The sequence below is a fragment of the Terrapene carolina genome, unplaced genomic scaffold (genome assembly GCF_002925995.2).
Source record: "Terrapene carolina triunguis isolate 2854851 unplaced genomic scaffold, T_m_triunguis-2.0 Scaffold58, whole genome shotgun sequence".
Taxonomy (NCBI): domain Eukaryota; kingdom Metazoa; phylum Chordata; order Testudines; family Emydidae; genus Terrapene; species Terrapene triunguis.
In genome coordinates, this window is record NW_020664409.1 from 42,607,186 (window position 1) to 42,618,680 (window position 11,495).

Genomic DNA, 11,495 nt, shown 5'->3' on the forward strand with positions numbered 1-11,495 from the left:
CCAAATTTAAAACTAATGAGCGGAAGTATGTTTTACATAATTTGAAACTAATCTGTGGAACTCATTGCCACAAGACAACATTGAGTTCAAGAGTTAAGTAGGATGCACATTTTTTGACAAAAGGATTTTCCTGCTGACAAATGGGGTTTCAATGAAAATGAATTTTTTGTGGGGAAAATGTCATGGTGGGGGGAAGTAAAGACAGGAAATTTCAAAGCAAAATTAACCTTTACACTTTAGTTTCATATCTAATTGCCTTTTCTATTGTCTTTCTGTTTTTAAAAACCAAAAATGTAATGTTTCAAATTACACTTTTTAGATTTTTCAGGTTTAATCATTCTCCTGGGCTGATCCTGTATAATAGCTCCTGTTTGGTAAGGTTTAAATGTCATGCTTTGGGGTCATTCTGATTTATTAATTATTATTGTTTATGTATTTATTATAAAACCAACATACACCAATGGTTGAGAGCATCTCCAAAAATGGAAACTTGTTTTTGCAAAATCAAAGTAAATTCCAGTGTAACACACCACAGAAAAAAGTAACACAATTATTTTCTACAAACATGAACCCCACTTATAGGAGAGAGTGCATGGCCGAGACCTTAGCCAGCTTTTACTTCTCATTTTTCAGCTGGGGCTTGGTCCCGCATTGTTGAAGCCAATGGATGCTTTGCCATTGACTTCAGTGAGCACAAGATCAGGCAGTTAGGGTGGGTTTCACAACAGGACTTAGGTGTTGCAATGCTGAGCATCATGGCACCTTACTTTTAGGCGTCTAGGAAATATGGGAACAACACTGCGATCCACAAAGCCAAATTACGCACCTAGGTTCTCTATACAGTGAATGGGGAGGGATAGGCACCTAAGAATGAAATCCACAAAAGCCAGCACACTAGCCGGGGAGCCACCTAAGCTAGTTAATGGGAGATGCTGATGAGAGGGATGTGTCCTAAGCCCTGCCCCTCTCTTGGAGGTGGGCATGTAAGCTCTGGCTGAAGAAAGGCGCCTAGCTTTGCTTAGTGATCCATGAACAGGAACCTACTGCCAAATGGCGCCTAATGCATTTCTTGTGAGAATCAATTTGGCACCTGCCTTGCTTCACACAAAATGGTGGGGGGAGGGTGTGTCCACCTTATAACTTTTAGCCCATTGGTTAGAACACTTCTGGGGATATGAGAGCCAGGTTCAATTCTCCTCTCTCTGCCATGAGCAAGAGGAGGGAGGATTTGAACAGGGGTTTCCTACGTCCTCCAGAGAGTTCTACTTCCTACTGAGCTATGGGACATTCTGATGAGGGCTCCCTCAGTCTCTCCTATTGAAGCTGTTCCATGGTGGATAAATAAGAGAGTTTGAAGCAGGAGGATTGCCCCTGAGGTGTCTCACCTGCCCTAACCATTGGATTACAGACTCATTCACACTCTTCCCCTCTCTAGGCCTATTACTTCCACTGTGGATAAATACTTAAATAGTCATTGGGCCAGAAAGAGGGAGTAAGTGCATGGGAATAACCCTGTAGGCCACTAGTTAGGGCACCCACCTAGGAGGCGGGAGACCCTGGGTCCAGTCCCCTTGCTGCAGTCACTTTTTCATTATTTATCCACAGACAACTGCTTCAGCAGGAGAAACTGAGGGCATCCCCTCATCAGAATATCAATGGTTGGTGAACTCTCCTGAGCAGGGCCGGCACCAGCGAAGGAAGCAGGTGTTTGGGGTAGCCAATGGAAAGGGGCGGCACGTCCGGGTCTTCGGCGGCAATTTGGCGGCGGGTCCCTCTGTCCCTCTCGGAGCAAAGGACCCGCCGCCGAATTGCCACCGAAGAATGAAGCGGCGCGGTAGAGCTGCCGCCGAAGTACCGCCAATCGCAGCTTTAGCTTTTTTTTTTTTTTCTCTCTCTCTCGCTTTGCCGTTTGGGGCGGCAAAAAAGCTGGAGCCGGCCCTGCTCCTGAGAGATGGAAGACCCCATTTCTCCCTCCTCTGGCAGAGAGGGGGAAATTGAACCTGGGTCTCCAACAATCCAGGTGAGTGCTCTAGCCCCTGGGCTAAAAGTTATAAGGTAGGCACCTCCCACTCCAGCTGGATTTAGAATGGGACTTGATCCAAAAGGCAGCCTCTGAGGACTCCTTTCAGATCAGGCCCCACACACAACTTAAGTGGCTGAATGGCTATCCTCCCCTGGTTCTCAAATTGCTTTGGGGCTTAGGTGAGACATAGATGTCCAGATGCCTAAAGGGAATCAGCAGTGCACATGCTCAGAGACAGAAACTTAGATTCTGAGGGAACTTTTACTCTAAAAAACTTAGGCACTGAATTGATTTAGGTGCCCACAGTGTTCAGTGGGAGTTTTGTGGATCGCAGTAGAGCCAAACAATCTGGGATTAGGTGCCTAAATCAATTTGTGGATCCCATCCTTATTGACCAATCTCAAAGGTTTGAAACATGCAACGATGCTTGGATTATAGAACAGCCTTCCTATTGTGCACTTAGAGCTGCACCGATGAAATACAATGAACCCACTGTAAGTTCTAATGGCACCTCAAGCACAAGAACAATTTTCTAACCTCTGATTTTGATTAATATTGTGGGGTGTGGGGAAAGGAAAGCATTTCTTTCCGTGCAGTCAAAAGTAATTTTTTTGCTTGCAAGTGAGCAAAAAATTTATGGCAGCTTTTTGGATTCATTTAAGGTACCAAATTCACTTGGGAAATAATTGTGTGAAAAGACATGTTTTTCTAAAAATGTTCATATCAATAATCTGCCCTATAGTACTATGCATTGTTTATTTGGGGGGTCTGGACCAGTTATGACACACCCTGTCCCAGTGTGACCCTATGGGAGATCCTACTGAGCCAGAGAGTGTTGAGGGGCAATTGCGGTTAATCCTCACAGAGCTTTCAGGGCCTTGCTGAGTTGAGGTAATTAGGTACAGCTGAGTCTACTTAGCGTCTGAACTTCTAAAAGGGACTGGGCTTCTCTCATACTACGATAGAAAAGGCGTTTGCTGCCTAGGTATCAGGACAGGGAGTTCTGTAGACAGAAGAGCTGTCCTGTTTATTTTGTTTGGTGTGTATCTGAGAGTTTGTTTTGGGGCTTAAGGATTTGAGCTTCATGATGAAAATGTGGCCAGGACTCATGAAAGTTTTGTGGGTGTGTTCACGTGGTGGCAGAAGAAATACTGTAAAATACTCTGGAGTGGTTTCTCTGCTTAACCTGGGACTCCAGTGAGATTTCTGTCCAGTGTATCTGACCCTGGACTTCCTAGATGCACTCACAGCATGCAAGGTGATTCACAGGAAAGTAAGGAAGACTGTGTCCTAGCCCTGCAGATCTAACACTCTGTTTTACTGTTGTTTTTGTAAATCTTAGGCACACTCAATCCTGGTAATGAGAGTACATGAGCCTCACTCAGTAAAACTACAACATCTATTGAGAATGTGTTAAGAGTGAAGTTCACCATTAGGTTCTGACTGAGGGACTCCAATTGTTGAAAATCCATTAGCGACATTTGCAAACCCTACTCTTGCTTGCTCTTCTAAGTTGATTGTCCAAAAACTTGACAGCCCAACAGCTGTGTTTCTGTACGGGGGTGGGAAGAGAATGAAACTGCATTCAGATACTTTGCCAAGTATTGATCAAGCAGATACAGGCTCATTGTTAAAGTGCCAACAGTGATTAATAAAAGCCACCAAATGGTTAAGTGATGCCCCATTATGATTTAATTGGGGGCCTTGGAAACAAACTCATAAAGTGTCAGTGTCCTGTTGTATTACTCTGTTTTTCTATTTATAAGTACTCATGAAAGGCACTGAATTGCAAGAGAGGTTAGTCTCTCTGTCTGTTCAGCCCTTTTAGGAATCCTGGCACAGAGCAAAATGGATATGATGCTACGGATCTCAGACTACCATTACAAACTGAACTGAACCTACTCATTGCACATAAGCTGATGAACAGCTATCAAATGATAACCACTTCTGGTCTCTATTACTGAACCCAGATTCAAACTTGTGACACTGATTAAATGCTTTCTAGCCCAACGTCAATTCCAAGGACTCTCTCATCTGTCCTCTCTTGCTTTGTGAATGTAAAGGAAGAGTCCCTAAAAACAAACGTGAAGACCTATTTCAGTAAAGTTACAAGGGGCTGTGAAAACAGTAATAACTGAGCCAATTAATATAGTTCGTTTGGGGGTTTTCTCATAGTTAAAAACAGTCATATATATATATGCCAGCCATGAAATCTGTCCAACAAAGGGCATTGTAACTACTCTGTGACAGATGACATTTGAAAGGCCTCTCTGGGTTCTTAGATATGTGTAAACTACCCAAGACAATGATGGAAAGAACATTCAGTTCTCTTGCTTCAAGAATCCATTCACATCACCCTTGCCTGACTAGCACGCAATATATAAACAGAGCCTAGTAACTCTTAAGTGATATTATTAAGCTTTGCTTTGAGGTGGTTTTTGGTTGAGTGCGAGTGAAGAGAGGCTGCTTGCTTCTGGGGATTTTAAAGCTGTAACAAGCCTCCCTTCCACAAATCTTCTTAATATGTTGAACAGTGTGAACTAAAGCTTCATCCATGGCTTGTCAAGCCCAAGGAAGGTCATCACTTTTCTCCTTAAACTGTTGTCACGTGCCTTAAAGACAGGCACAAAGGAAGATAGGTGCTTGGTAAAGGAAGACTGCACGCAATGGACTAGTTCTGGATCGCATATCACACCATCACATAGCCAACTTCTGGACAAGCAGGCATCGATCTTCTCAGAGTGCCTATGATGCTCTGACTTGTGCACAAATCATTCGCTAGCTCCCTATTTTCCCACTTCCAGCCACCAGATGGCATTTTAAGCGCATTCCCACATAAAATGAGTTGACAAATTCATGGGATATTACTGTGGCATGTTCTATTTCACACTTTTTTTCTCCAAAGAGCTCAAAATGCAGGGCCGGCTTTAGCAAATGCGGGGCCTGATTTGTGGGGCTTGTACTCAGGAGCAGCGCTCCTCTTCTGAGCATTCAGCAGCGGGAGTCCTTCCGCTCCGCGTCTTTGGGGCACTTCGGCAGCGGGTCCCGGAGCGAGTGAAGGACCCGCCGCCGAATTTCCACCAAAGACCTAGAGCGGAAGGACCCCCCACCGCCAAATTTCCTCCGAGGACGGCAAAATGCCGCCCCCCAAATCCTGCCGCCCTAGGCGACTGCCTAGGGTCACCTAGTGGAAGCGCCGGCCCTGCTTGCACTCACCGGGCGGCGCTCCAAGTCTTCGGTGGCACTTCGGATTGCCGCGCTCTGGTCCGGGGAGCAGGGCCGCATGCTTAGAGCTGTCTGCTCGCTCTCTGGCCAGGGGAAGGAGGCAGCGGGGCTTGTCGCGCTCTGGACGGGGGAGTGGGGCCATGGGACTTGCAGCACTCGAGCCGGTGTTCCGCTAGGGGAGCGGGGCCGTGGGGCTTGCCGCACTCCGCTGGGGAAGCGGGCCGCGGGGTTGCTGGGCTCCGGTCGGGGTAGCAGGGCCGCGGGGATTGCCGCGCTCCGGCCAGGATAGCGGGGCCGCGGGACTTGCTGCACTCCGGCGGGAGGAGCGGGGCCACGGGCTTGCAGCGCTCCGCCCGGCGCTCTGGCCGGGGGAGCGGGGCCATGGGCTTGCCATGCTCTGGCTGGACGCGAGGCCCTCTTAGGCGTGGGGCCCTCTTAGGTGCAGAGCCCAATTCGGGGAAATCGGCCTAAAGCCGGCCCTGTCAAAATGGGCATATTGTGGACCTGAAATACAAAGGATTATACAATTCTGGCTGCCGTCATAAGATTTTACATTGAAGATAAAGCAAGAGAGGAAACAAAAACACATCCTTGTACACATGCCTTCTAAAAATTATGCCTATAAACAGGGTCTCTCGAATAGCTCTACTTCTTTATAATCTGTGAATTCCTGGAAGGTACAATTGAAGCTGAAGATAGTAGCTTTTAATGGTTTGTAAGTGGGGGTGGGAGAGGGAGAGTGTGTGTGAATTTAATAGGCACAATTAAATTATCTCCTCAAACACATTTGTACAGCTTCTAGGGAAGTCAATGGGTGATAAAAACACATACCCAAGAGCTTAATTTGGCTCAAAGAGTGCAAATGTTTCCTAAGAATTATTTCCATACTGGATGTATTAGACCAACTTCTCCTTTTCCTGTCTTTTCTCTTCATAATTAAATTCATTACAAATAAAATCTAATACATCAGGATATTCAAAATTTGCATGTTAATTTCTTAGCATTCCAGCTAAATCCTGGAAGATATTTCAGTTACATTCCTGATTTCATGTTATTGAAAACTCATTATTTTAATCTGTTAAAAGATAAAACTACTCCTGTTCTCTTTCCAATATAATGCTGTATGTTTCCTGGCTTAGGAAGTTTTCAGTGCTTATATCAGAATCTAGAAAGAAAAGTGATTCCATCAGATAGGAAGTAATGCTAAACATTAGTTAGTAGGAGGAAACACAACACTTTAGCATTTCTGTTCTACAAATACTTTAAAAACTGAATAGCCTGCTAGTCAGGTTTACAGTTTTGTCTCCTAACATTATTTAAACAGTAAAAGCCTTCATTCTTTCCACCACAACACTTTGTACCAATAGTATCTAAGGCCCAAATTCTCAAAGCTAGTTAGGATTTGAACGTCAGGTGAAATCGATAGAAGTTGGAAGATTAAATACCTTTGAGGATCTTGTCCTAAGAACCTATTGTATTATGGATTAAAAGGATCAAACTCATACTAATAAACACACATACACACAAATCCCATGTCTCTCTCTCCCCCACAACCTGAATAATGAAAGCAATCTTACTTGTGTGACATTAACTACACTTGAATCTTTGGAAACCTGTCAACCAAGCAGCAAAAAGAATTAGACCCCCTGATTGAACTCAGGTTCTTCTGTTTGTCAGTTGTGAGTTAGTGAGCATCAGAAAGTATGAACATGAGGAGGAAACATTTCTCCAATATTTTCCATTTCTCTGTGGGAGATTCTCTAAATCACTACAATATTGACCTTATTAAATCACTCTGTAAACACATTGCTTTCAGTGGCAGATAACAAATATTGTAGGAAGAAAAAAATAATTATAAAGAAAAAGAAGCAAATAGGCTATGAAAAACCATTTAGGTTTTCACAGCTCTGGAGACTTACCTATCAGCAAGATTACTAATATATCTGTAATGTAATAACCAAATAGGAAAGGTTTGTGCCAAACTTCTACCCCAACAGCAGCAGTCACCAGATACATTGCTATTAATGTCTATAGAAAAAGGATAAAGCTGTTTTAATCTTCCACTTATAAAGGCAAATTTAAATGCATAAAATTTCACTCACTCTAGTCTAGCATAAATTCCAGGGTACAAATATGCTGGTTTCCACCTCTTCCCTCCCTACACAATAGGGACTAATCCTGCAACCCAACACAATACTTGGAGGTAGAGGAGCAAAGTTCCAATACAGCCAACAAAATGACTTTAAGAATAAACTGTACAAGATGCAAGCTGCAATCCTGGTAATCTTCTCAGTGTGATAGTACTAGTCCAGAAACTTCAACTCCCCAATCTCTTCATAAAGCCAAGTCTCACAGGTGTCGATGGACCTGCTTATATCTAGATTCAGATTTTTCAAATCTGGTTATGTAATTATTTTCTGTCTGTTTAATCCAGGGGTGGACAAACTTTTTGGCCTGAGGACCACAGCTGGGTATGGAAATTGTATGGTGGGCCATGAATGCTCACGAAATTGGGGGTTGCGGTGCGGGAGTGGGTGAGGGCTCCAGCTGGGGGTGCAGGCTCTGGGATGGGACCAGAAATGAGGAGTTCAGGGTGTGAGAGGGGGCTCCGGGCTAGGGCAGGGGCTAGGATGCGGGAGGGGGCTGCAGGCTGGGGGTGCAGAAGAGGGGTTTGGAGTATGGGAGGGGACTCCGGGCTGGTTCCCAGCCAATGGAAGCTGCAGAGCTGGTGCTTGGGGCGGGGGCAGCATGTGGAGCCCCCTGGCTGCCCCTACGCATATGAGCCAGAGGGGGGACATGCTGCTGCTTCCAGGAGCCGCGCAGAGCGGAGCAAGCCCCCAGCCCCGCTCCCTGGCGGAAGCTCGAGGGCTGGATTAAAAGGTCTGACCGGCTGGATGCAGTCCGCGGGCCATAGTTTGCCCACCCCTGGTTTAATCCAACCCATTTTTTCCCCTAAACAGAATAAAGTAAAGTACTTTGAGGGGAAAAAATAGTTGACGTTAATTTCTTATTAAAGCAGAATGGAAAAAAATGAAAAAATCGAACATCTTTTTTGTAAATATTCTTAGTTTGGCTAAGAGACGCTAACACTATTTATTATAGATAGGGCTCTACTACCAAATTCATGGTCCATTTTAGTCAATGTCACGGTCATAGGATTTAAAAAATAGTAAATTTCATGATTTCAGCTATTTAAAACTGAAGTTTCACGGTGCTGTAATTGTAGGGGTCCTGACCCAAAAAGAAATTGTGGGGGGTTTGCAAAATTATTGTAGGGGGATTGCAGTACTGCTGCCCTTACTTCTGTGTTGCTGCTGGCGGCGGCTCTGCCTTCAGAACTGGGCAGCTGGAGAGCAGCAGCTGCTGGTTGGGATCCCAGCTCTGGAGGCGGAGCCGCCGCCAGCAGCAGCGCAGAAGTAAGGGTGGCATGGTATGGTATTGCCACTCTTACTTCTGTGATGCTGTCTGTAGAACTGGGCCCTCAGGCAGCAGCCGCCACTTTCTGGCTGCCCAACTCTGAAGGCAGCAACACAGAAGTAAGGGTGGCATGGTATGGTATTGCCACCCTTACTTCACTGCTGCTGGCGAGGCACGGCCTTCAGAGCTGAGCGCCCGGCCACCAGCCCCCCATTCTCCAGCCACCCAGCTCTGATGGCAATGCAGAAGTAAGGGTGGCAATACCGCAACCCCTCTAAAATAACCTTGCGACCACCCCCTGCAATTCACTTTTGGGTCAGGACCCCAATTTGAGAAACTCTGGTCTTCCCTGTAAAATCTGTATAGTCTAGGGTAAAAGCACATAAAAGACCAGATTTCACAGGGAGAGACCAGATTTCACAGTCCATGATGCATTTTTTATGGCCGTGAATTTGGTAGGGCCCTAATTATAAGATAGACGAGGAAGCAAGCAGGCAACTTTATTAACAATAAAAGGAGTAACCACTTAATTCATTAGGCACTGCACTGAAAACTTTACCCTATGTGGGTTAGGTTACTCTAGTTATAACAGTGATGTACGTGTAATTTGGATATTCTAACTAAAGTTAATTAATTAATCTCCCTCTCCCACCCCCACTTACAAACATTCTTGTTGCTTTAGCTCTATTTTATTGCACATTGTAGTCATTGTATCATAATAATCTTCACATCACCGCCTATTAGCATTTGAAGGCCCAAAGCTGACTAGTGTTTCCTGTCATTTTAAGGGCATACGGTGGACATATAGTATTGAATGTAGACGAATAAAAGAGCCTCCAGTCAGGATACTGTAGGCAGGACTGGTAGTGCCGCCTATTATTAAGGTTGCCTAACACTTCCCATTATAAGACTCTGTTCTCAGTTGCCAACCTTTAACAATTCAGGCTGAAATTTTACATGCTGGGTGTCTGCCTCAGGCTGAATTATTCTGGAAAATTTCAACCAAAACAATGTAGTTGTGTCTAAGAATGAGGCTAGGGGAAAATACCTTAATGTGCTCATGTAAAATTCTGGTGATGTTTTCTTTAAAAAGCTCTAGCACCTCCATGCTTTGCAGCAGAGACTTGGATTTTTTACAGTAAGGTGGCATTTGTGCCAGGGATGTGCCTTTTACCATTTCGGTGTAAATCTGCCCAAATTTGGCAGGCTGCCACATTGAAGGCTATTGAGGAGCCAGGGAGGGAGGCAGGCCGGAAACCAGGAAGGTTTCTGTTGGAAACCTGCCAGGCGTCTGTCAGAAATTTGTTGAAATTGAGACGTTCCTCCAGAATGTTTCAATTTTGAAGCATCAGCATTTTCCAACAGAAAACTGTTCCATCAGAAAAATTTCTTACCAACTCCATTGCCCTTGCACCATTCCCAGAAAGCAACCCAGGATGCTCTAGCAAGGACTACAGGGCAAAGCTGGACTTTCCTTGAAATAGATACTTTCAGCTGCTCTGTACCAGGATGGGGCCGGCACAGGAATTGAAAGCCTGTCTCTCCTGTGCTCTCAATGACCCCTCTGTTGGCATGCAGGCATGGAGGAGGAAGTTGTTGGAGCTGAATGCAGAGTGGGCAAAAACCGGACTGGGGAGAAGGAAAGAAGTAAATTGGAACGAGGAGTCTGGTGAAACTGAGACTGGCGGGGTGGGGCAGGGGAAGAAACCAGTGACTGTTACTGGAGACTGGAAGCTGGGAGGTAGGGGAGGCTGTACTAGGTAGGACAAGGAGATTGGGACTGGGATTTGGGGTGGGGGAGACTGGGACCATGAACCAGTGTGAGAAATGGGAGGAGGGAGTTAGGGGCCAGTTAGATTTGGGGGGGAGGACACTGACATCAGATGAGGTGATTTTTTTTCAAGTTGGGAGATTAATCAAATCCTAATCTATTTCACAAATGATTTTTTTGTTTTTGACAAATCAGCATTTTTCAACAGAAAACATGGCTAGTCAAAAAATTCCCAACCAGCTCTACTCACAGGATCAAGTGCATTGCTTGTTATTTTACAGACGCTGTAGACGATGCACAAAAGAGTGTTTTTCAAACTTCTGGAGTGGCAGATTTTTAAATATTGAAAAAAAAAATAGGTGAGATCCTGGATCCATTTAAATCAATCGCAAAAAAATCCCATTGTATTCAGTGGGGCAGGATTTCACTCCAGAAGCCTATCACATTATAAAATTTGAAAAGTTAAATCAAAAGCAGAGCTTAGAAACCTTACGCATGTCCATTTATCTTGAAAATAGAACTGTGCAAAAGTAAAACAAATTAAAAAAAAATATGGATTTGAGTTCACTTAGATAGGGTTACCATTCGTCCGGATTCCCCCGGACATGTCCGGCTTTTTAAGCTAAAAATAGCATCCGGGGGGAATTTGCAAATGTCCGGACTTCCCCCTGATGCAGAGTCCGCGCGGCTAACAGTGGTGCCGGCCGGACGGTGCCACTTACATGGGGCTCCGACACTCAGCCAGAGAGAGCACGTCCTCCTTCTCCCCCTGCAGCAGAGATCACTGCCCCCCCCCTCCCTGCTCCCTGCCTGCATCGCAGATCGGCTCCGGCAGTCTGGAGCTCCTCCCCCACTGTTGCCCAGCGTGCCGGACGAGCGGCTCATGCAGTTCCTGAGCAAGTTCACCGAGACATTAGGTGAAGAAAGGCCAACAACAAGGGGGGCAGGGGGTTGGAGAAGGGGCAGGGAGGTTTTGGAGGGGGCAGTCAAGAGACGGGGGGGTCGGGAGTTCGGGGGGGGCTTTTTGGGGGTGTGGAGAAGGTTTTGGGCAGTCAGGGT

The 11,495-nt window shown here is 45.5% G+C and overlaps 1 protein-coding gene across 2 annotated transcripts in view; it reads right to left on the minus strand.

Annotated features, from left to right (window-relative positions):
• LOC112101928 (ethanolaminephosphotransferase 1-like) overlaps positions 1-11,495 on the minus strand; it is an 87,986-nt gene that overhangs the window by 27,491 nt on the left and 49,000 nt on the right. For both annotated transcript variants that reach the window (XM_029913455.1, XM_029913457.1), the window contains one exon: positions 7,168-7,276. In XM_029913455.1, coding sequence (XP_029769315.1) covers positions 7,168-7,276 — 109 coding nt within the window. The remainder of the gene's footprint in view (positions 1-7,167; positions 7,277-11,495) is intronic.